The 25836-nt window shown below is 43.0% G+C and overlaps 1 protein-coding gene across 2 annotated transcripts in view; it reads left to right on the top strand.

Annotated features, from left to right (window-relative positions):
- CLTRN (collectrin, amino acid transport regulator) overlaps window positions 1-25543 on the top strand; it is a 34881-nt gene extending 9338 nt beyond the window's left edge. The window contains exons 4-6 of one of the 2 annotated variants that reach the window (XM_061178035.1): window positions 8267-8380; window positions 13071-13265; window positions 24716-25543. In XM_061178035.1, coding sequence (XP_061034018.1) covers window positions 8267-8380; window positions 13071-13265; window positions 24716-24872 — 466 coding nt within the window. In that variant the 3' untranslated portion in view covers window positions 24873-25543. Of the gene's footprint in view, window positions 1-8266; window positions 8381-13070; window positions 13266-22193; window positions 22560-24715 lie in introns of those variants that run through there. The other variant, XM_061178036.1, reaches the window with a different exon arrangement.
- Window positions 25544-25836: the final 293 nt, after the last annotated feature.

The following is a 25836-nucleotide window of genomic DNA, read 5'->3' as shown; positions in this document are numbered from 1 at the left end:
ACCTCAGGTCAGGCAGGGCTGCTAGTAGAGAGAGGAGTCGTCTGTGAGAGGAGAGCGGGGTACATCACTCCCCAGCTTGCAGACGTTCCCAGGACCACTTCCAGCTGCCACCAGAGTAGCAGCACCTGGAGCGCGAGCCACCGTGATGGTGTCCCCAGCCCCTGAGACTGTCCCGTGGGTGGAACAGAAGCTGGCGCCTGCCTCTTAGCTGGAGAAGTCTGAAGGCAAGGGCTGGCTTGAGCCTCCATGGCTGGGTGAGAGTGGGCGGCTTTGCCAACAGCCTGCACTCGGACGGCTGCCCGGGGCCAGGCAGAGGCCTCCGGAGGGAGCTGCACGAGTCGCTGCCTGTGGGGCCCTGAGATCCAAGTGCAGGGCAAAGGGAAGGCGGCAGAGCGGGCAGGGAGGGGCGAGATGGAAGCCTTCGGCCAGAGTGCGTCGTCCTTGTCAGGGGAAGGGGCAGTGCACTGGTCCCCAGACGGTCTCCTGAGGCCCCCCGGGTGCACTCTGGCTGGAGAATGCGAGGACCCGCCCCGGCAGGGGCCACCAACGGCCAGAGGGCAGCACAAGGAGCCCGGCTAGGGAAAAAGAAGCTTGCCTTTTTCTCTCCTGTCGGATCCCCGCCCTCTCCCACCTCCCTTTTCCATCCCGCAGTGAGCAGGACTGCGGGGAGGTAAGGGGCGAAGCGCAGGAGGAGTGGAGCCAGGAGAGTAAAAGAACCGAGCACGCCGCCGAGGCCAGCACGGGCCGGGGGGAGGGAAGCTGTGTGTTAGGGGCGGGAAGACAGTTCGTCTAGGTTTTGATCAGACCGGCCGGAGCTCTTTAACGGCCAGAAATGACAGGCAAGCTCCATCGCGCCTCGAGATGCTGTCAGGGAGTGAGGGAGAGACAGAGCTGACAGAGCGCCCAAGGCAGTGGTGTGAGAAGCAGAAGCCTCTTCTTCACGGTGCTCTCCTGAGGCCGCCTGTGCGCTACACTGCTGGATGGGGGCCAGAGAATTAAGTGACCTCTGTTGGAAGCCTGCTGTGTAGGCTGCTAGGGAGGCCCTGAGATTTAAATGATGGGTAAATCCCGGTCCCACACAGCACAGGCCCACAGCCAAGAAGCCGGCCCTGGGAGTCATGGAAGACGGACGAAATGTGACAGAAACAAGACAATTCCTTTGAAATCATTACTTACAAATCTTGATATCAAGTGGTTTTCTTGCTCTTCCCTGGATTTTCTTAAAAGTAGAATGGAAGAGGGAAGGACAAGTTTAAGTGGTAGAAAGTTCTGGTTTCATTAGATCAGATTACTTGAAGGTTTCTTGGGACTTTGATTGGAGATGGTAAACAGGTGTTTTCAAGTTCTTATAATAAGGTTTAGGCCAGATTTTCTAAAATAGTTTCATAGGAATTTTTAAATGTTGAAAGTATTATTATCTCAGGAAGATATGATTAAGTTTAAACTTTAGTCTATTTTCCAGGTAAAATGAGAAATCTAATTGCCTAGTTTACTCCAATATTGGTTTTTTAGAATAATTTATCATTTTTATCAGGAGAGGCAGAAGTCTAACTCGGGCATAGTGTTCTCTTTCCGAGTAAAATGATGTAGGGCACGGAATGGATTTCTTCCTCTGCCTAATTATTCAAGGATAAGCCTTGTGATCTAAGAACGAACAACATGCTCTTGTATCCACGGTAAGGGGATTAACGGTCTCGTGCCTGTTAAACAGCAGCCCAGCTCCTATTTAGTCCTTTGATTTCCAGAAACAAGAGCCCGATTCTTCCCACCCTAGTTGGCCCTGTCTGGCGCCACTGATGAGAAGTGGCAGTGGAGCCAGTTCTTAGACAGTTACCTTCAGACCAGGGCTCCCCACACTTGAGGAATGGGAGTGGACATTTCTACCCTTTTAGTGATTTGCTGACAGAAGCAATTGTATATGTATAAGTATTACAGCTTTGTGAAGCAGTCGGACAAAATTATTATTCCAGTGAATACAAAGAATTCCATCAGACCCATCTATATTTACAAATCTTGAAAGTGTAGGTTTGCTGTTTAGCTGTGCTAATGCCATTTCAGTCATTTATTTATTTATTTTTATTGAGGTATAATTGACAGATCACATTATATTAGTTGCGGGTATACGACATAATGATTTGATATTTGTGTGTATTGTGAAATGATCACCTCAGTAAGTCTAGTTAACATCCGTCACCGTACATTGTAATATAATTTTTTTTCTTGTGACGAGAACTTTGTAAGATTTAGGCATTTCAGTTTATTTATTACATCAAAACATACTTTAAAAGACATGTTTAGTTCAGTAAGTGCTGTTGGCTGATTAATTTTTCATTTTGTGCAAATCTTAGAGGACATTCAATGTGGTCACATTTAGAAGAAAGGGCATGGAAGAAGTCACGCTGGTTGGACATAATCTATCACTGGAAGGAATCTGCATCTTTTGGTCACTAAGTAAATCACCTACTGAAATCTGTAAATCAGTCTTCATGTTACTTCCTTTAGCACCCACTTTCCTTACATGTACACTTCCTCTTGGCTACCTCTATCTGCACTATATTCAGGAGTCTTCTTATACTAGAGAGTTGTCTGTGTTATGTTGTCTGAACATTTGTGACTGGGGAAACAAAGTTTTAGGGAAGTAATCTCCCTCCTTTCCTTTCTCCCTTTTCTATTATTGCTGTGCTGGCCCAATTTACTTTCTCAGTTACTCTCTCTTGCAATAATGTGGAAACAGTGAGTAACAACAATGGAGCTCATTACTCCGTTCTGTTAGTTCATTCATCCATCTATTCATATCACAATCACTGAGTGCCCACACGGGCCACACTTCAGGAGTACAGGGCCGCACAGTACAGGGTAGCCTTGGGCCTTGGCCTCATGCCCCAGGGCCCAGAGAAGTCTTGTGTTGCAGATGGACAGAGTGTTTGATAGGCTCCCAGGGAACGCTCAGCTGATAAAATTGAAAACGGTGCTCAAAGCTTGGAGACTATGAAGTTCTACTGTGGGTAGAAATTAGAGCCCCTCCTGACAAAGACTGTGGACAAACCACGTGGAATCCAGAGGCCCTGTGCCCTCCCCTCTGTCCTGGGTCTGTTCTCCGACGGAGTATGGAGTCTTGTGGGCAGATTCGGGCGTCTCGGGAGTTTTGGCTCCCACTTTGGTTTTAATCTTCTGGTGAGCTCACACCGTGACCTTGATCTTCAAGCGTCTTAATAGCACTAAACTCCCAGACCCGGCACTTATGGGCAGGGTCGTGGAATCTAAATGCCCTTGCAGTAGAACTCTTTTCCTAACCCTCCCTAACCATAGTGGCTAATCATTGTTGGCTCTTGGTAAACATCTGTGAGTGAATGAAGCATGCTTAACGTCCTGGCTCTTAAACCAGGGGCCCGTCTACTGGGCTGCAGTGGACACAAGCAGACGGTGTCCCACCCGCCATTTCTCCCTCTTGTTGCACCTGAGTCCCCTGGGCGGATACTCCCACGGTGAAGGTGGCGGGAATGGCCACAGTAGAAGGAGCTCCCCACCGCCTGCGTTTTATCTCTTGTTGGACCTCAGTGTCTTACTCTTGCGGTAGCCAGGACATCCGTTAATTTCCCAAAGGATCATCCAAACAAGGAGGAAGCCCCAGCCCACGAGGCTGTCTCCATCGTCCTATGCAGCCTCTGCCTTGCAGCTGGCTCCAGAAGCAGGGGTGTGCTTTCCCCTGGCCCTTTCCCCACAAGCTTGCTACTTTAGGAAGTGGGTTTACTCGTTACCAGTTCAACTGCCTAGATCGGAACAAAATGTAAACACATCTCTGTAGTTCTGTTTCTATAGTTGATATTTGTAGAGCAGAAGCTTACTGTTTTGTGTGCTTAAAATCTTTGACTTACTTTTCCTGGCCAAACCATCATGTAGGAGGGATACTTACTACTCTTCTATTGAGGAAGACCCTAAGCAGTTAACCGTACCCTCACTGACACACGAAGGTCTCAAGCCCTTTCTAGTAACTCATGCAGAGTGCCTTGTCTCATGTCTAGCAAATGGCAGGTAGTAAACTTCAAAATAAAAGCTTGATTTATAGAGTTTCAGCCCAGGATGTTTTGTATGTAACAGTAACTGTCTCCATTGAAAATGTTGAGTTTAATATTTTCAGCCAACAATTTTAATGTTTTGGACATCTTCATTTCTAAGTAGATAACATATTTTCCTTTTATTTGCTGAGGTGCTGTGTTAAAGCATGAGTTGCCACCCAGTGGAAACACGGAATGAAGGACTTGAATTCGTAGTAAGGGATAGTGGGTTCCATGGTGATGGGGACAGAGGAAGCGCTTGGGCCACAGCGTGTCGATGCAGCTGTGTGCATCCCTCCTTCTGCCTTGGTTTCTTCATCGCACATCTCCCCACCTGTCAGTGTGTACATTTATTTAAATGTTTACCTTCTGTCTCCGCCCCCTTAGAAAGCGTGCTCCATGGGAGGGAGAAGGGACTTTGGTATGTTTACAGCTCATTCTCTGACTCTCTAAAGGGGAAAGCTTGAAATTCATGTTTGAACAGTATTTGAAGAGGCTTTAGATGGAAAGAACAATACAGGCAAAGTGTCCAAATGACCATTTACTTGGTTTCCGGCCCCCTCTATTATGCCAGCAATATTAGTTTGTATTTTTTTTTGATTTATATAAATGGCTTGTGCTACCCATAATATGCCACTTCCCATCTTTTTCATTTGACAGTGTATTTTTGAGATTTACCTTTTTTAAAAAAATGTGTAACTCTAGTTCCGTAGTTGCCAACTGGGGGTGATTTTTGTCCTTCAGGGAGTGTTTGGCAATGGCTGGAGACGTGTTTGATTGTTATTACTGGAGGAGGTCCTGATGATATCGAGTCCACAGAGGCCAGGTTTGCTTCTAAACATCCTGCAGCGCACAGGGCATCCACATCATAGAATTATCTGGCCCAGACCGAACAGTGCAGAAACCCTGGGCTCTTTCTTTCCTCCAATCTGTGGAATAGTAGTCCCTTGATAGCAATACCATATTTACTTTATCCCTTCCCCTGTTGGTGGACATTTAGGTTCTTCCAATTCTCTGCTCTGACAAAGGGGGCTGCGAAGAACATCCTCACCTGTGTGTGTGTGTGTGTGTGTGTGTGTGTGTAAGAGTGTTTCTGGTGGCCGCACTGTGTTCTAGGAAACACTTCCAAATGCCGCTTCAGAAGGGCTGGACCCATGGACACCCACAGCACTGCCTGGGATTCCAATTCTCTGCATCATTTCCAGCATTTGATATTTTTTAACTTTTCAATTTTTGCCAACCTGAAGATGATAAATGAGTAGCTCATTTTAAAAAACCGCATTGTCTGATTGTTAATAAGGCCCCAAACATGAGTCGTTCGCACCCCACAGCATTCTGCAAAATGGGGGATATGTTTTTGCCAAGCACACACCACTTCATTTTGTTCATCTCTGTGTCTTTGAAAAAGGCACATTTTGGGAGACCAGCCTTGACTGTTTCTGCCAGTAGAGGTCGCTGTCCCTCAGTGGCTCTCCATCAGTGTCAGTGTGCACCGCCTGCCCCGCCCCCTCCCCCCCCAACATCTGGCAGTGCCTGGAGACCCGTTTTATGTTTACAATATGGATTATCTACTGGCACCTAGAGGATAGAGACCAGGGATTTTGCTAAAACCCTACAATGCAGAGGTCTGCACCCCACAAACAAAGACTTGTCTGGCCCCAACAGAGCCAGGGTGGAGAAACCAGCATGTGGATGAAATCCTAATGTTTGAATCTTTGAAAGAAAGACCATGACAATCTCTAGGATAATGAAGCTATTTTAGTATTATTTAAAATAAGAACAACCTTTAAACCGTATAAAGTGGGCAATAGGGGAGAAGCACGCCTTCCTGAGAAGGGTGTTCTCAGGGGCAAAGGCAGGAAGGGTGGGTGGGCAGGAGGGAGTGAAGGCTTGGACGTCAGCAGTGCTTCCTCAGGGCGGGCTCTGCAGGTAGGAGAGGTGGCTCTGGGGCTTGGCAGAGCCCCTGGCTGGAGTGGAGGGAGCTGGCCTGGTGGTCTGTGCCAGTGACTCAGGCAGGGGTAGGGCAGGGGTCAGCTGGGTAAAAAGAACTGTGGGTTTGAGTGTCAGGAGGAGGTGGCCTTGGCTCTCAGGACTCAAGGGGGATGTCAGGCTGCAGGAGGCCCAGGCCCTGGAGTGCTGATCCGCTCCCATCTCTCCAGCGAGGCTCTGTGACTGGGCCCTGGGCGGGAGGGGGTGGGGGGGTGGCCTCACAGCAGGGTGGGCGGCAGACAGGGAAGGCTCAGGCAGGCCTGCTGGTCAGGCCGGGGCTCAGTGTCCTCTTCTCAGAGGCTGTTGTGCCGGGAGCAGAAGCTTCTTCTCAGAGGCCCCGGCCTGGGCACAAAGGCAGAGACCACTGCACGCCTCCACACGGGCCAGAAGGCCGATGGCCTGGGCTCGGGGCTCTGCCTTCTTCTCTTGGGGTCGGGGGGTCTCAAAGCTGAGAGGCCCGTCGAGCCGCCTTTTTCCATTCCCGCATCGGCTGAGGGCCCTCGGCACGGTCTCCTGGCTGGGCGGACACGTGTAGAAGCTGCCTAGGCTCTCAGGGAGGCCGGTACGGATGTTCACCGGGCTCTGCGTGTGGCGGTAGTGGCGGGCGTTCCACTGGGACCGCATCGTGAAACTGTTGCCATGGCGGTTAAAGCCCAGCCCCGTGAAGGTGTGGAGGGGCGGCCCGCCGGGAAGGCGCCTCCAGGCCTGGGGCACCGAGGACCCGCGGACCCGGTAGTGGCGCCAGCTGCGCAGGGCGGCGGGGAGCGGGATGCTGCGGATCCAGGGCCCGCACTCCCGGCGGCAGCGGCCGTAGGACAGGACTTGGCACCGGTCCCGGCCCAGCGGGAGGCAGGGGCCGCGGGCGGGCCCGGTCCGTGGGGACCCTGGGGACCGGCGCTTCCGGGCGCGGGCTGGCTGCGTGGCCTTGGCCGTGCCCAGGTGCCTGCTCAGGTAGCTGCCCATGCTCGCGGGTCGGCGGGGTCGGACCTTCGACGGGCTTTGGCTTCTGGGCGGCCCCGAAGTCTGTAGACGCGAAGCTTCCGGCGCTGCGGCGACCGTTGGCATCGGGGCGTGGGACGGCTCGTGGCGCGTCGGAACCTCTGGGCACGAGGTCCTGCGCGGGCCAGGCCAGCGCCCCGCGGACTCGGGGCCTCGCGGGGCGCCCCCTGTGTTCTGAGCACAGGGGATCTTTCAGCTCCCGCTGCTGGCCCAGGCGCTTCGCTCTGGGTGGAGGGGGAGCCCTCCACTTTTTGCCCTTGACATTTAAAGGGAGAAAATATAATAATTTGTACCAGGTCCTGAAAATTACAGAAAATTGACTGAAGGGAACTCTCTTTCATTATTGTAAAAATGAACATAATGCACTTGAATGCTCCTTTAAGGAAAAAGAGTGAATTTACTTGTATTTCTACAGAGGCTGTGTGTTTCTTCTAGAATGGTTGCTAATGTCAGTTTTTGCAATTTTGCTTATAAGGACATGGTGAAAGCCGTTCAGGATTTATGTTTTAGCTCCGACAACGTTGGTTTGTTGTGGACTCTCCTCTTATTTTCTACGTTCATACATTTCATACAGTCATATATAGATTGTCTCTAATCTGAACACTAATGCCATTTCTTTCTTGTCATTTCTACTGGTGATCCAGGTATACAGAGTAGAGTGAGGCACATTTCCAATTTATAGTTGGAAGCAGGTGCCCGCAAAAACAGTGTTCAAAGCCTGCTGGTAAATGTTACAGCACTTCAGTCTGGAGGTCTGTTGTTGGGCCGACCCCAGTTACTGGAGTAGGAGAGGGGTGGAAACGGTGGCCAACAGAGGAAGCAAGTCCTCGATCAACAGATTTGTCTGGTTCTGAGAGGTGGAAGGCTGAATGAAGAGGACATTAAAAGATCCTGATGAGGAAACACAAAAGGGTTTTGTGTCAGAGAGAGAGGCCAAGAGTTGAGCAAACAGGGATGCTGTCAGCTAACAGGTGATGAAGAATGAGATACCTAACGCCCTCTACTGAGCCATTCCCTTTTTTGTTTCTTTTTTGGTAGATACCTTATTTTAGGAATGATCCCCAAGTCTATGATTTTGAAATAAAGGAAATTTCCTATATTATTTTCTTCTTACTAAGACATTTCTTCACCTCTTAAGATGGTAATAACACCAGAGTGGAATATCTAATGCAATTTGGTATTATTCGCTCATAATGTACTTTTTTTCTTCTCATCATCTGCAGAATTTCCCACGTCCTACTTTGCAATGTAACCCAGCGGGTGTCATTCTGGTTTGTGGTTACCGATCCTTCAAGGAATCACACCCTTCCTGCTGTTGAGGTACAGTCAGCCATAAGGTAATCACCGCTAAATATGCCTTCCACTGGTAAATCAAGTTATTGGTTAATTCAGCTGTTTCCATAGATTTTGAAGACTTCTCTCTCTGGTTCACAGTGATTTATTTATTAAGATGTCAAAGGTTTCATTTCGTTACTTTGGAATAGAGATTAGTATAGATCAGTGGTTCTCATCCAGGCGCAGTTTTGCCTCCAAGGAGACATGAGGCAATGTCTGGAGACATTGTTGTTGTACAGTGCTGGTGACGGAGTAGGCAGAAGTAGGCAGAAGTTAGGGACGCTAGTTTACATCCTCCTGTGCTCAGGATAGCACTTCACAACAAAGAACTATTCAACCCCAAATATCCATTGTGCTGTGGCTGAGAAGGCCTGGTTTAAACATTAGCTAAGAAGGTTTAGTACTGTCTTCTTTTGGCAAGAACACCTTGTACGGCACTATTGTGTGATGGTTCATCATATGCCTTCTCGAGCCCGAATGCTTAGGTGTTTTTTGTTTTTTGTTTTATGGAAGTATAGTTGCTTTACAATGTTGTGTTAGTTTCTACTGTACAGCAAAGTGAAAGTCTTTACCTTTAAAAGATAATTTTTTGAAAAAAAGGTAAAATCACGACTTTCATACAAATTAAAAATAAATGCTATCAAAGATTTTATTATCTTATTAGTTAATGAGGGAACTAGTAAGATGTTAAAACCAGTTTAAAGGAGACTTCAAGGCAGCATGCAAATGCAGGAATTGAAGAATGGTGATGTTTATTTATTAAAAGATACACCAGTCTATCCATTGGCAGTGCTCCACCAGACACAATTCACCTTGATTTTCTGTGGACAAGAATCATTTACATTGTATCAGTTCTCTCCAACTTACAGATATGCAAAATAACTCAAAAACAATAAAAGGGGGAAATTGTCCAGAAAGGTAGATTTGCAGGACACTCAGTCATATTTTTCACCCATTTGAAGTTTTACCCATTTTTTCCTGACAGTTCCCCTCCTCCTCTCCTTGGGATTATAACAAACTTTCAGAAGTGAAATGTATTCTTTTCTGCACAGAAGCAGAGGAAGCAGTTTGTTTTTATTTCAATTAATGTGCACTTTATGTGTGTCAAAACTTCAAATCCCACACATGATTGATGTTGGGCAAAGGTATATTGGAAGAATGAGTTCACAAAATAAACTATTTCCTGAAAAGGAATGAAACAAAGTTCACTTTTCTTACAAAGGATTTATTTACAAGTTACTGAAATGCATATTTTTCTCGTTACCAAAGAGAAATATCTAGTGAAAGAACTCATCTGCTCTTTGTAAAATATTAATGTTTAAGATAATGAGTGTATAATCAAATGCCAAATGTTTTTGTGTGAATAATCATCTGTTTCCCTTGCTGAAGCAAAGGCATTGAGGCTCTATACCCATGGGAAATGATTTAACAAGGTTTTCTTTGTTTTGTTTTGTTTTTTTAATAAATAAATAAACTTATTTATTTTGGCTGCATTGGGTCTTCGTTGCTGTGCGCAGGCTCTCCCTAGTTGCGGCGAGCGGGGGCTACTCTTCTTTGCCGTGTGCGGGCTTCTCATTGCGGTGGCTTGTCTTGTTGCGGAGCACGGGCTCTAGGTGCGTGGGCTTCAGTAGTTGTGGCACGTGGGCTCAGTAGTTATGGCTCACGGGCTCTAGAGCGCAGGCTCAGTATTTGTGGCACACGGGCTTAGTTGCTCCGCGGCATGTGGGATCTTCCCAGACCAGGGCTCGAACCCGTGTCCCCTGCATTGGCAGGCGGATTCTTAACCACTGCGCCACCAGGGAAGCCCTAACAAGAAGGTTTGAGCTAAATTGTTTCTGCACTTTTGCCAGTAAGAATACTGCTAAGAGCCACTACTTAGGGAGTAAGAATTAGGAATATTGTATTTCATGAGAAAAGGGATTTTATTCAAGCCCTGTGACGAGGGAGGGCTACAAGGAAAATGAAGGCACTGTGGTTAAACCAGGCTTCAGTTAATGTGAGGAGGAGGAGTGAGTGTTTAGGGTGAAGGTCGAAGATCTAGATGAATATGTTCACAACAAAATGTCTGTTTCAAAGGCCCTAGTAGAAAGGGCTATTGAGGGGGTGAGGATGGCCAATAGAATGGGAATTTATGTCCGGGAATGGATAGGGCTCATCAGGATTGTATGAAAATAAAGGAAACAATACCAAGAGGGAAGGATAGAGTGAAAAGAAAGGAGATGGTACCTAGAAGGCAGGTGGTAGGAATTTCAAGGCTGAAGAACCTATGTGGTTGGGCAAAATAATGCTAGTTCCACCTAATGCTTGCATAATATTTTCTGGTTCACAAGGCATGTTCTGATGCATCTGTGGCATTTAGTATCAACGCCAATCATTTGTGAGCTATTATTATTATCCCTGCTTTATAAATGAGGAAATTGAGGCTCAGGGAGATTAATTGATTTGCTCAGGTCACCTAGAAAAATAAAGAGTGACAACTTGAGCGCAGGCATGCTGCCAGCACATGCAGTGATTTTTTTTTCCCCCCGGTCTGCTAGAGTATCCACACCTATGGAATTAGGCGAGGGGATGACAGACCAGTTCTAAGATGTCTACTTTTGATCTGTTTTGAGGGCCTGGCCTTATTCAAGGCCAATCTTGGCTAGAAGATATCCATGGTGATTGACGCCTCTTGGGGATTTCAGTGGTAGATGGAGATATAGTTTGTACTAAACTAGAACTTCTTATCAGCCTGAGTGCTAACCAACCAGGTAGACAGAATGAGAATGCAGAGCAACTTTTCACTTTACTCTGTTATACCTTGGTAGTGGGGTTCATTATTTTGTGGGAAGGTTTGTGTTATCGTGTTAGCAAAATTAGGTTACGAAAAAAGAAAACATTCCATAGTTTGATAAAAATTCCATTGAAATTATCCCCTGTTGCAGATTTCCTGGCTGGGATTCTCCTTCACATTTATGAATAATCATGCCTCTCCATAGATTTTCATTTGCTAAAGGAGGTCTTTCCTGATACCCTGGTGCTGGTCTGCAGAGATTCTCCAGCTTTTACTCTCAGGTTCAGGATCAGTAGTCACCAGCCACATGTGGCTCTCAAGCACTTGAAATGTAGTTAGTCCAAGATTAGATATGCTCTAAGTGTAAAGTACACACCAAATTTCAACAACTTAGCACAAAATAAAATGTGAACCAACTTAAAATTCATTACATGTTGAAATTATATTTTCTTAGATATAGTGGGCAAAATATATATATATATATTTAAATATTTATTTATTTGGCTCTGCTGGGTCTTAGTTGCGGCACAGGGGAGCTTTAGTGGCAGCATGTGGGATCTTTAGTTGCGGCATGCGAACTCTTAATTGCGGCATGTGGGATCTAGTTCCCTGACCAGGGATCGAACCTGGGTCCCCTGCATTGGGAGCTCAGAGTCGTAACCACTGGACCACTGGGGAAGTCCCAAAATATATGTTATTAAAATTAATTTTCCCTATTACTATTTACTTTTTTTTTAAAACGCAGCTCCTAGAAAATTTGACATCACACGTAAGGTTCACATTATATTCTGGTTTCAGCGCTGCTCTAGAGGTTGTTGAAGTCAGCTTGTCTAGTGTGAATTCAGTAAAGGCCACACAGTATCTCCAAGAAATCTCCTCATCTAATTTGCAAATTCCAGTTAGAAATTTAGTTTCAGTCAAATAAGTTTTTGCTACCAACCCCTCCCTAAGTGCCACTACCACCAAAAATACAGATTTTCCCTGGGGAGAGTAATGCATTTACCTTCATATTTTTCTAGACTTTTGGACTCCTAAAGCACCATTTACTTTAGTCATATGGAACTACTTGCAGCTGACGCAACAAATCATACTACATACCATGTCTCCAATTCCTATGCTCACTGCACACTTTGGTCTAAAGAACTCCTACTTGTCCCTCAAAGCACAGCTCAAAAGTTGCCTTCTTAGGAAAGCAGCTCTGACATTTTACTACGATGTACTTACCCCTCTGCTGTGCTCCCACTGTGCCCATACTTGCCTCTTGCACTGTGATTGCACTGTGATTGTGGAGGGACTGATGGGCCATTCTTCTAGACTGTAAGCTCCTTGGGTATTTTTATTTCATTTTGTATCTCCAGCACCTAGCACAGGATCTGGTTGGTACTTAGTAAGTTTCCAGCAAATGTTTGTTGAATTGAATTAAAAAAAAAGATCAAATTGATGGATTTGCAGCTGCTCCTGGCTTCGTGTTCTCTTTTCTGCTGCTGGTTTTGTTTTTTCTTCTCATATTTATCACCCAGTTTTTGCATATTATTTTATCTTTTCAGGCTGTTGGTATTTATGTAAGGCACCTTAAATAGAGTTCTGTCATTTTAATCTAGATGCTGCCTCTCAGGAAATAAAACATGGTGGGCAGAGCTCAAAGCTCAAGACTTCCAGTTACTTCTAGGACATTATCAACAATGGAGGGCAGTAGTACATAGAGAAGCATCTTTCTGGCAACCAGCACTGCCACTTATAGACAGAAAACCACAGCATGATTGTCCTCATCAAACTGTCTGTTCAACCTGAAGTCTCCTGCTAGGGGGATGCTCTGTTTATAGAGATAGTTATAATCATGGGGAGATAGGGTTATACCTTCTGTTTCTAATGTTTCTTCTGTCTTGTTTCATTTGTTTTTAATCATCATTGTATTTTAGAATGAATAGGAACCGGATCAACAATGCCTTCTTTTTGAATGACCAGACTCTGGAATTTTTAAGAATTCCTTCCACTCTTGCACCACCTACTGACCCATCTGTGCCCATCTGGATTATTATATTTGGTGTGATATTTTGCATCGTCATAGTGGCAACCATGCTATTGATTTTGTCAGGAATCCGGCAACGTAGAAGGTAAGATATTTAAAGGGAGTGATTTAAAGAGCATTTTCTTATTTACTCATGACTTGGAAAAACAAGGAGAAGATTTTCCCCTAGCTGAAGAAAATGCGTTATATCTGAAACTGAAAAAATTGGTGATTTTTCAAAATATCACTTATGCTCTTGTTTTTGGAGACTTTTTGGAGTCCGTGTCCCTTAGTTAACTATGAGTCCTTCCATTACTATCTTTCTTTCTATTCTACACCATGTGAATGTTTTATATCTAGAGTTGGTTTTAATATCTGGGTTATGATTCTGTAAGCTGGATATACAGAGCTAAGCAGACTTTTTGGGTAGGCAGAGTTAATCTTTGCTAGTCATCCACCTCCAAAGGCTAGTAGTTCCATAGTCCTTTTCATGCCTCCTCACCTTGGCCTGCCTCTTCCGGTGCCTGCAGCCGCCATCTTGTACTACACACTTGTGCTATGTTTTATATTCCCTCCCTTTGATGGATGCTCTTCCCTCCAGTGCCTATGATTTTATATAGACCCGTGTTCTTCACAGTGGCCTTTGAATCAACTTCCTGCATCAGAATTGCCTGGAACACTTGTTTAAAATATAGGTTCCTTTGCCCTACCACAGACCCACTAAAGTCGATTCTCTGAAGGAGGTGCATTCTTTTAACTGAAGTTTAGTTGATGTACAATTGAAGAAAATATGTTTTAATGAATATCTAGGCTATTCTAATTCACTTAGTTTCAGAGCTTCCAATTTAAGTACTTACATTTAGATTCCCACTCCTGGAGTTCATTTAGCTGGATTCTGGGGCACATGTAAACTTTGCTGTCTAAATTATTGGTATTAGAGAATTTCAGACCAGTGGGAGAGTTATTTAGGTAGAGAGGAGACAAGATTTCTTAGCACAATGAAAGGAGAAAATAATTTTGTTTGCAAGCACCTCTGATCCAGAGGGGAAGTGGAGAGAGTCCTCAGCTCTTCAGTAGACACTCTGATGCTTCTAAACCTTCCCTTCTGATACCAAGGAAGAGGAATTCTGGTAAGTGGGAATCACAGGCGCACACATTGGTTTTCAAAAGGGTTGGTGCCCACACGGGACATGCAGGTTGTGTTTGGCCAAGTGTGTGATTGACTAAATGTTTCTCCTGAGACTTTCTACTTTGCATATGGTTCACCCTGGTTATTAGCAGAAGGTAATCATTTTAAATTTGGGGCTTTATAATTTTTTTCACAAATGGTAAGTGAAATGCTATGGAATAAATGTGATTTATGTGTAGTGCCCAAATTAAGCTCAAAGATTAAGATCAAGTTGTACTTGCTTTTCTTGCTCTTGGCATGGCACATAATGCTGAGAGTCTTGGTACAAATTATTAATCTGTTTTGTTTTGTTTTTCAGAATATTAAGAAATATTCTCTTGCAGTATTTGAATACCTATGTTTAATAGTTTTAAGTTTTATATTAATCCTGAAATGCTAGGATTCTATGGTTTCCAACAATTGTAACCTTTGTGAATTCACGCCATCTCCTTGGTTCCCAATTTCCTCACTAGTACAATATGGTGAAGGAGGTAGAAGAATGGGCTCTGGAGGTAGACTGCTTGGATTCAAAGTATTTATTGCCTAGACTCTGCTTTTGTATGTAATCCATTAACTGTATGGATATCAGGAAATACAGGCAATGAGTCAGGGAAACCAAGCTCAAGAGGATATGGTTTGTGGTGCTAGAGTCAAGTTGGTTAAATCTTTCTTTACTGTCTGTGCATAGATAACTTTGCTCGAGTGACAGTGAGGTATATCAGAAAGAATTAATTTGCTGGGATCAAAAGAGTTAATAGAGTTCTTGAAGTAGTGCCTGGCGCTACTGCTGTTAACTGTTACTGTTATTTTATTATCCTGCCAGTTGCTGGTCTTTCAGCTCGTTAGTGCTGGGATCAGCTATCTCTTCCTTCTGAGCAGATTCTGTAGTAATATAATAACTGAGTGTGTAGCATCATAATCTGTTGCCCGGGAGAAGGGAGGCTGTTGTCACAACCTTGCCTTCACAAATTTAGTTCATGTTCAAACCAGGAAACAGATGGACAAATCTCCTGCGTCAACCTGGAGAGCATCAATAATTAGCAAATAGAGTCAGGACAGTTATGACAGCCTTCTGAAGAGAAATTGATTTGTTGGGTTTTCCATTTGTTACAGAAAAAATTTGGTGGGTTTTTCTTAGGCAAAGTATTGCTTCAAAGGTGGGGAGAGGGTGCAGTTCGAAGTGGGGAGAGCCCTGATCATTGTGATGAAAGCCTTTTCTAATTGTGGAAAAACTAGGAGTTGCCCCTGAAAGCCTTTAGTGTTGAGGAAGACAAAGATTTGTTCAAGAATCCAATCCATACATTAGATAATAATGAACATAGTTTGTGTGATACAAAATCTTAAACCTAGAAGACCAGGAGGGACCACGGGGTCATCTGAATCACCATTCTCCTTCTGCAGAGAAGAGTGCCAGTGTCATCTAAGACATGTGCATCTTTATACTTACTACTGAAGAAATTTCTCAAGTAAAGCTTTAACTATTCTGTTAGCTGTGTCAATAACAGCATTCCATTGACTGTTCAGAACCACTGGGTGGAAAGTATGCAGTCACTGGGGGCCCAAACTAGGTGAACTCAAATACTAGTTATACCCTTTAGCTGAGTGACCTTGATTGTGTCATGTAATTTCTGTGGGTCTGTTTCTCCATCTGTTATAGGGTGATAATGTCTCATAGGACTTCCATGAGGATTGGGTGAGAAAATGTGTATAAAGTACCTAGGTTATAGTATGTACTAAATAAACAGTAATTATTATTATCCAAGATGAGCTTAACCTATTTCTGTGATTAAGGGATGCTGGAAAAAGATCTCTTTTCCATCCAGATATTGCCACCATACTGCAGAAAATTTTCCAGTTCAATGGCTTATTGCTTGAGATTTTATTAGTTAACAAACACCTATTTTAAAAGGCAAGTGATCTTATTAGGCCTGCTGTTTAATAGTGGTGGACTGACTAATCAGCTCTCTAAAAATAAAAAAAATACCTTGATTTGTAGCATTTGCTGACTTCCTATCCAGTCTGAAATTTCTGAATGTTTGAGTCACCTCTAGCAAGCCTGTACCAGCCAGTTTCAACACGCCATTACAACTGCCGCCTCTTCGTGAAATAATTCAAGGAGGTTGCTTCTCTATTACCATCTAGTTAAGAACTGCAGTTTGCGGAATTGAGAGATTTGTTGAAGGAAAAAAGTTGGAAAAGTGATTTTTTTTTTCTTTTGGGGAACAATTAGGGAGTTGGGTATGTGGGAAGACAACCAAGATGAACTGCATATACTAGACAGTGATGTCTGTACTAGATCTGTGTCTAGCCCCAGCCTGGAAGTGGATATTTTAGCTCTCTGGTCGGCTTTATGGTAATGGTGATGATGGTGATGGTGATAGTGATCACTGTAATGGTGGGGGTGATGTGATAATGCTAATGGTGATGAAGTCGATGATGTGATGTGTGTTTTAGTTGAAAGAGCACTGGATCAATACTCCTGGTTTTGGGTTCCAGTCTCATGCCCTGGCATTTTTTAGCTGAATGACCTTGATCCAGTCATATATGGAAAATGAGGATAATATTTTCTTAAATAGTTATGACGATGGGAAGACAAAATTGGAGAATACACACAAGTGCTTCATACACTGGGGAGTGCTATATCAATGTAAAGAAGCATCATCAAAAAGCAGTTACAAAGTGCTAATTCTATGTAACCTGGCACTTTGTGCTATAAAAGAAGAGTCACAGACACAGCACAATTTCAGACTTGTACGTATATAGTAGAATTGATTCATGACTCCTGCATATAAATAGACGGTTATAATGTTATTGTCTTAGGAAGGGATCTTAAACAATGATCTGTATCCATCTCTCCAGAAGCCAAGGCCCAGAGAGGTAAAAATATCTTATTCCTTTATTGACCATCCATTATGTGATAGGAGCTCTAGAATGTATCATGGAAGAGACGTACATAGATAACATGGGTGGTCCTTGCCTAGAAGGAGATGATAATCTTGTAGTTGTAACAAAGCCAGGTCAAGGACTCAGGACATTGAACCCTAGCTAATGCTCGCAGTTGAGCAGAGTCACTAGTAAATTCACTTGGCTTATTTCTGGTTATATTTCTCTTCCCATAAGGTCAATAGTAAAGGGAAGTGCATTTGCATTTCTATGAATTTTTTCACACAAGGGGCTGGGGCTCAGCCAATATTTTCATATACTGAAACTTCACATTCTTATAGAGTCTCAATTAAGTGAATAAATTGTCTTGAAAATAGAAATGTAAATGAAATCAGAAATGTTAGAGCTAATAATTGTTTTACTTTGCTGTTCTTAAATGTACACACTCAAGAGGAATCAAATATGTGTTTTGAGCGAAGCCTGGGGAGATGGAATAGAGTTCTAGGTCTACTCCTTTCACCAGTCTCATCCCATTCTGAAAGACAAGTTGCTCTACATATTTGAGTCTCAGCTCCTGCATTTGAAAAACAGGGATAATAATAAAATCTACATAGTATTGCAGTAGGAATTAGGTGAGATGATGTATACAAAGCACTTAGTCTGCCGTGTAATAGATACTAATTCTTATTGTTTTTGCTATCACGTCACCAGTCTCACTGTGCTGCAACGCCCACTAAAATCGTTCCAGCAGTGCTGCCATTTCCCCAGGACTCATCCATACTGACGACAGTCCCACTTCCCCAATAATTAACTCTGTCCTGATTTGAAATCATATTTGTCTGTCCTTTGTTGTTTGTCTGGCTGTTCTTGGGTGTTGGCTTTTCAGCCCTATCTTGTTTGAAGGGAGACAAAAATACTGTTTCTGCTTTTAGCTGCCAGTACTTTATCTTGAGCAAACCCTGATCCTCAACACCCCCTAGCTACGTGGGCCACCCGATACAGGCAGACCTCACTTTACTGTGCTTCGCAGATACTGTGTTTTTTACAAATTGGAGTTTTGTGGCAACCCTGTGTTGAGCAAGTCTGTCAGCACCACTTTTCCAACAGCATTTGCTCACTTTGTGTCTCTGCGTCACATTTTGGTAATTCTTGCAATATTTCAAACATTTTCATTATTATTATATTTGTTATGGTGATCTGTGATCAGTGATCTTTGATGTAACTATTGGAATTGGGGGGGTCCACCGACCACGCGCATATAAGATGGCAAACTTAATGATGAATATTGAGTGTTCTGACTGCTCCACCAACAGGATGTTCCCCGTCTCTCTCCCTCTCCTCAGGCCTCCCTATTCCCTGAGACACAACAGTATTGAAATCAGGCCAGTTAATAACCCTACTGTGGCTTCTAAGTGTTCAAGTGAAAGGAAGAGTCACATGTCTCTCACTTTAAATCAAAAGCTAGAAATGATTAAGCTTAGTGAGGAAAGCATGTTGAAAGCTGAGACAGGCTGAAAGCTAGGCCTCTTACACCAAACAGTTAGCCAAGTTGTGAATGCAAGGGAAAAGTTCTTGAAGGAAATAAAAAGTGCTAATTCAGTGAGCACACAAATGATAAGAAAGTGAAACAGCTTTATTGCTGATGTGGAGAAAGTTTCAGTGGTCTGGATAGAATATCAAACCAGCCACAACATCCCCTTAAACCAAAGCCTAATCCAAGCAAAGCCCTGATTCTATTCAATGTTATGAAGGCTGAGAGAGGTGAGGAAGCTGCAGAAGAAAAGTCTGAAGCCAGCAGAGGTTGGTTCATGAGGTTTGCGGAAAGAAGCCGTCTCCGTAACATCAAAGTGCCAGGTGACGCAGCAAGTGCTGATGTAGAAGCTGCAGCAAGTTATCCAGAGGATCTAGCTGAGATAATTCATGATGGTAGCTACACTAAACAACAGATTTTCAATGTAGATGAAACAGCCTTCTATTGGAAGAAGATACCCCCTAGGACTTCCATAGCTAGAGAGGAGAAGTCAATGCCTGGCTTCAAAGCTTCGAAGCACAGGCTGACTCTCTTGTTAGGGGCTAATGCAGCTGGTGACTCAAAGTTGAAGCCAGTGCTCATTTACCATTGTGAAAATCCCAGGGCCCTTAGGAATTACGCTAAATCTACTCTACATGCGATCTATAAATGGAATAACAAAGCCTGGATGACAGCACATCTGTTTACAACATGGTTCACTGGATATTTTAAGCCCACTGTTGAGGCCTACTGCTCAGAAAAAGATTCCTTTTAAAATATGACTGCCCACTGACAATGCACCTAGTCAGTCAAGAGCTCTGATGGAGGTGTATAACGAGATTAATGTTGTTTTCATGCCTGCTAACACAATATCCATTCCTCAGCCTATGGATCAAGGAGTAATTTAGACTTTCAAGTCGTATTATTTAAGAAATACACTTCATAAAGCTACAGCTACCATAGATAGTGATTCCTGTGGTGGATCTGGGCAGAGTCAGTCAAAAACCTTCTGAAAAGGATTCACCATTCTAGATGCCATTAAGAACATTCATGATTCCTAGGAAGGGGTCCAAATGTCAACATTCACAGGAGTTTGGAAGAAGTTGATTCCAGTCATCACAGATGACTTTGAGGGGTTCAAGGCTTAAGTGGAGGAAGCAGCTGCAGATGTGGTGGAAAAAGCAAGAGAACTAGAACTAGAAGTGGAGCCTGAAGATGTAACTGAATCGTTGCAATCCCATGACAAAACCTTAACAAACGAGGAGTTGCTTCTTATGGATGAGACAAAAAAGTGGTTTCTTGAGATGGAATCTACTCCTAGTGAAGATGCTGCGAAGATGGTCGAAATGACAACCAGGGATTTTTTTTTTTTAAACTTTATTTATTTATTTATTTTTGGCTGTGTTGGGTCTTCATTGCTGCACGCGGGCTTTCCCTAGTTGCAGGGAGCAGGGGCTACTCTTAGTTGCGGTGAGCAGCTTCTTACTGTGGTGGCTTCTCTTGTGGAGCACGGGCTCTAGGCGCACGGGCTTCAGTAGTTGCAGCACGCAGGCTCAGTAGTTGTGGCTCGCGGGCTCTAGAGCACAGGCTCAGTAGTTGTGGCACACAGGCTTAGTTGCTCCATAGCATGTGGGATCTTCCCAGACCAGGGATCGAACCTGTGTCCCCTGCATTGGCAGGCGGATTCTCAACCACTGTGCCACCAGGGAAGCCCCGACAACCAGGGATTTAAAATATGGCATAAACTTAGTTGATAAAGCAGCAGCAGGGTTTGAGAGGATTGACTCCAATTTTGAAAGAAGTTCTCCTGTGGGTAAAATGCTATCAAACAGCATTGCATGTTACATACAGAAAAATCATTCATGAAAGGGAGTCAGTCGATGCAGCAAACGTCACTTTTGTCTAATTTTAAGTAATTGCCACACGCACCCAGCCTTCAGCCACCACCCTGATCAGTCAGCAGCCATCGACGTCAAGGCAAGACCCTCCACTAACAGAAAGGTTACAATTCGCTGAAGGCTCAGATGATGGTTAGCATTTTTTATCTCCAAAATATTTTTAAATTAAGGTATGTACTGTGATTTCTTTAGACATAATGCTATTGCACATTTAGTAGACTACAGTATAGTGTGGCTCGCTTTATTGCAGTTGAACCAAACCTGCTATATCTCCGAGGTATGCCTGTACTTTTTCAGTCCCCTCTTTTGCCCATCTTCTCTCTGGATTTATGAGAAATAGCCACACTAAGGCTTCTAAGAGCTAGTTTCAGGTGTTTTAGTCACAGTTTTTTTTTTTTTTTTTTAATCCTCTTCCTGAACCACCTGACATGCAGGAACAGCGGAAGTCATTAACACTCATTTTTATTTTTCAGGAAAAAGAATTCATGTTTTTAGCAGAACATCGAATCAGAATGATCCAGAAAGATAGTTAAGTTTTATTATACTTAGAGCAATGTGCAGGCAGTGACTCAGTTTATTACAGGACACACTATGAAATGTGACAAAGGGCTGTATTACTGTTAGATAACCTTTGAGCTTCTTATCATGTCCGCCAGCCAGCAAGTTACTGACACTGCAGTTTGTGAAGCCTGGCAATGCCAAGACTGTGAACAGCTAGATCTAAGGTCACAAAAGAATAATATGTACCTAATTTGTCATGGGCACGGCTCTCGTTTTGATAAATTTCCACAGTGATTTTGCTCAGAATCTTTTTGATTAAGAAATCCTTCTTCTAAAGAAGAGAAACTTGTCCTCATCCATCTGCATCTTCCTTTTTCGTTCTTCCCCATTCCTTGTGATGCCTGGTGGATTATTTTTCCTTTGTGGTTGGCGGGGGTGGGGGAGGCAGGATTTCTTGCCATGATCTGCAAGTGTCCAGCTCTCTGCAATTTTTCTTCTAACTCTGTAAAAACATTTCTTTTAACTGAGGAAACCGGCAAATGAACACTGGCAACCATTACTTCTAAGACTGCTGTTGCGTTGCCATCTACTTCAGAATGCTCCATCCACAAGGATTTTTGTAATATGAGTTTCATACTTACATACACAAATTTCAGGGTAAAACTTGACTGTTAAAAACCTATTTATTGTTATGGAGAATTATTATTCACTCCAAGCCCAATGAGGAGTGACTTGGGGAGAAATTGCATGAGCTAGGCATTTTTGATGATAATTTATAAATATACATTTGTCGCTAGGGTGTCATTCTTACTGAAACATCACTCCTCTCTTTTATAATCCATGAAAAGGAGGGGAGGATGAGTGAAATTCGGAGTTTTTCTTTTTTATTGAGCCCTTTCTTTTCACTTTAGGACAAGAACTGTGTCTCTTCCAACACATAGTAGCACTCAAAACATAGTTATTGAATGAATGTTGGATACTATGAATGGAAGTGATGTGTTCGATGGTTATAGAATGTCAGTTGTCTTTGCTTTCTGGATGACGTGGAAAGTGACGAGATACCCCTGTCTACAGGAGGAGGGGCCAAAGAATTCTAGTCCTCTGATAGGTGATTTCACCTGGCTGGAGGACCTTCTCATCACAGGAAATTGTATGCCTACTCCAACTGGCACTGATCGTTGACCGCTGATGCTTGGAATGGACAGTGCAGTATCTTCACCGTGAGGAAGGGAAAACACAGCAGCCTGTCCTTACCTAGGTCTCTGGGACTACAACCCCCCGACTTCCACTCCCAGCTTTGGGCCTGTAGTGGTACATTTTGACATTTGACAGTGGCATGCACAATGGCAAAATGCTTTCAAGTGATGACAGTGGGATCTACAGTATTGAAATGCTACTTTACTTTTCTTTATAAACTCCACCTATTTGAAATTATCTAATAAACCATCAGTGAACCCTGGCAAAATCTGTACTCACTCCTAATTCCTAAGGTATGAAAATGAGTACTTTCCTCCATCCATTTGAAAAAATAACTATTCAATAAATACAAGAAATATCACATGTGTACATTCCCTTCCTTCCTCCCTCCCTTCCTCCCTTCTTCCCTTCCTCCCTTCTTCCCTTCCTTCCCTCTTTCTTTCTCTTTCTTCTGATAGATCCCATTCAAAATCTACCTTGGGCTGCTGTCTGAGTAACTTTGCCTACAGCATTAGTCCATCCATTCTTCCATCCAGTTGTTTGCTCCATCACCCAGCTACCATCCAATCATCCATCCACCCATTCATCCATCCATCTATTAATTCATCATCCAGCCAACCAGTCATTGATCTACATTCATTGATCCATCCATTTATCTGTCTAACTAGCTAGCCAGCTACTCATATGTCTGTCCATCCAACTCTAAGCACATTAGTTGAGTGCCTGCTCTATGCTGTCAGCTGTTTTACAAAGTATCTTTTAATTTGGAGTTGTCTGATTAGTTCCTCCTGAGAGATTCAGGTCAAAAAAATTTGGTGATGGGGTAGGGCAGGAACACAGAACACAGAATTTTATTTTTAAAATATCTTCTCGGTGCATCACATCTAGAGGCACTTGTCAGTTTGTCTCATTGTTGGTGATGTTCACCAAATTTCTCCCTTTACAAAAAACAAATGTCTCTTTATAATTAGTACATTGCTTGTAGGGGTGTTACATTGAGACCCTGTGAGTATCCTATTCCTTAATCATCTCCCACTCAGTGGTTTAGTATCCATTGAGGAGCCTCATCAGAATCAATTATTATTATATGGTGATTTTCTGTTTCTGTTGCACCTTCTATACTGGTTGTCATTCTTTTGTAAACAAGAGCTCTTTCTTTTCTCTGCCTTCCTCCACCATATTCTTTAAAGCACTTTGAAATGAGCTCTCATGTAGGACTAATAGGAAACTCTACCTTGATCATCTTTGGGGCATCTTCACCACCTCCTCACCCACTAGAAATTCACTAAGTTTCTAAGGGACTTCCATAGCGGTGGAAGTCCATCCTGGTCACCACAGCAATGTCCACCATCCCAGCCATGTGATCCACTCAGGTCTGCCTCTTTGGAGTTTCTACAGATTTCTGGGACAAGAGAATCTTTGACAAGTCTGGGAGCCTCATGCCTAACATCATGCCTCCATGGTGCCCCAACATCTAACTTGTGATAATCCTGATGGAAACTCTTCTGCCCTCTGATTGCCTAGAGGTACTCACATCTCTTCCCCCGCTACCTCTGTAATATCAAGCACAATTGGCTCAGTGTCTTGGCCTTTCACAAAAGACAGGAAGAATGTTTGAATTCAAGGCTACATTTTTCCACACTCCAGGGAAAGAATAAGGATCTGGTTACCACTTGGATTGGGGTAGCAGTGTCTTTAAAGGGTCTGAGAATGAATAACTTAAAAATTTACCTATTAAATAGAATTTTTTGGAATGACCTGGGATTATAGCTATGAGTTGTAGTTAGTAAAATGTGTTCTGAGTTCCAAAAACCTGACTTAACAAATGAATACAACAACTATTTTGTAATGAGTAGAGCCAAGGAATGATACCTGCAGTTTACAATGGTTACATCCTTTCTACAAAGTAATGGGAGTTTGCTTCTTGGTATCTCATTTCAACCTGATTTTTAGCTAACATTTGCAGACCATTAATTTGTCAAATCTTGTGAGAGGAATTTATTACTTTTTTAAATTCAATTTTTGTGAAGTTGTTCTCCTAGAGCTAAATTTTTTAACTTGCCAATTTACCATATATTTTCCTCACATTCCTTCATGCAGTTTGTGTGTGTGAGTGTACATATGTATATGTGTGTGTATACAAACATATTCATCGTATAAATATATATATTCATTCATATACATATATATATATATAATCCAGGCAGACTTCTGATCTTGATAGCATCTTTTCACCTCATCAACTCTTTATGATCTTTGAAATTTATTTGAAAATACACAATGTCATCCATTTTCCCCATCATTCTAAGGTTCCTCTTCCCTTTCCTGATCTCCATGTTTGTACAGAAGACCATCCTTTCTCTTCCTAGATCCCAATCATTCTTTTTATGTGCATTTAGGGAGAACAAAGGACCATCTGAAATGGAAGACACTGAAGATAAATGGGAAAACACAATCACAATTGAAAATGGCATCCCCTGCGATCCCCTGGACATGAAGGGAGGGCACGTTAATGATGCCTTTGTGACAGAGGATGAGCGGCTCACCCCCCTCTGAAGGGCTGCTGTTTTGTTTCCCCCTGAAACTCAACACTTGTTTCTGTGCAACTGCTGAACATCACAATTCATTGAGGGAAGATTATATATTTTGTTTCACCATTCTTCTTTTGTAAGAAATTTTGAATGTGCATGAAATTGAAAGGCAATGAATTATACCCATGAAGACCGTTGGAATAATAAGCTGTTGACTATCCAAAATATTCTAAAATATTTCTCTGACAGCACAGTGTGTAAGTGTAGTCATGTGGCATTTGTAGTTACTGATTTTAAAATGCATTAGTATTTAAGCATTTCCAGCAATAAGGTCAGGCCAGTATATATATATCACACTTTAAAGACCTAAGAAAAAATATTTTTCCAGTGGAGAATGCCTATAATATGGTGTCCAAATCATTGAAAATGGATCCTTTTGGAGTATCATTTATATCACTCTGTATATGACAAGATAAGCAAGAATAACAAGTAATTACTGTAAATGGGTTGGATAAAAATGGGCGTGTTGATATACAAGGTGGAATTTGATCCTGTTATCATACCAACAGTTGCTTATATATATTTTCTGACTATCAGTCTCTAATAGGGCATCTCTATTCATTGATTATTTCTGCAGTTTGTAGAAGTACAATCTATGCTAACTTAATAAAGTGCTAATCATCTCTTTTTAAGTGACTGATTGTAGTCTGCAATTTATTTTCACACTGTGGAACATAGTAAGCCTAATTTTTATGTTATGTTTAATCTGCTCTCCAGTCCTAGAAATGAATTATTTTTGTTGTGTGTATCCCTGCTTGAAGACTGTAGTTTTTAGACTTGATCTTACTTTCAGAGAGGCCACGTATCCTTCTAAATTCTAATAATAATTATTATACATGTATTAATAGAAGGAAAATATGCAGCTCAATCTCCCACTGCTATCACCCATAGTTGGTGTTCCGGCAGTAGTCTCTAACTCACTTTCCTGC

This window comes from Eubalaena glacialis, chromosome X (assembly GCF_028564815.1).
Source record: "Eubalaena glacialis isolate mEubGla1 chromosome X, mEubGla1.1.hap2.+ XY, whole genome shotgun sequence".
Classification (NCBI taxonomy): Eukaryota; Metazoa; Chordata; class Mammalia; order Artiodactyla; family Balaenidae; genus Eubalaena; species Eubalaena glacialis.
This window is presented reverse-complemented; position numbering and strand designations above follow the sequence as displayed.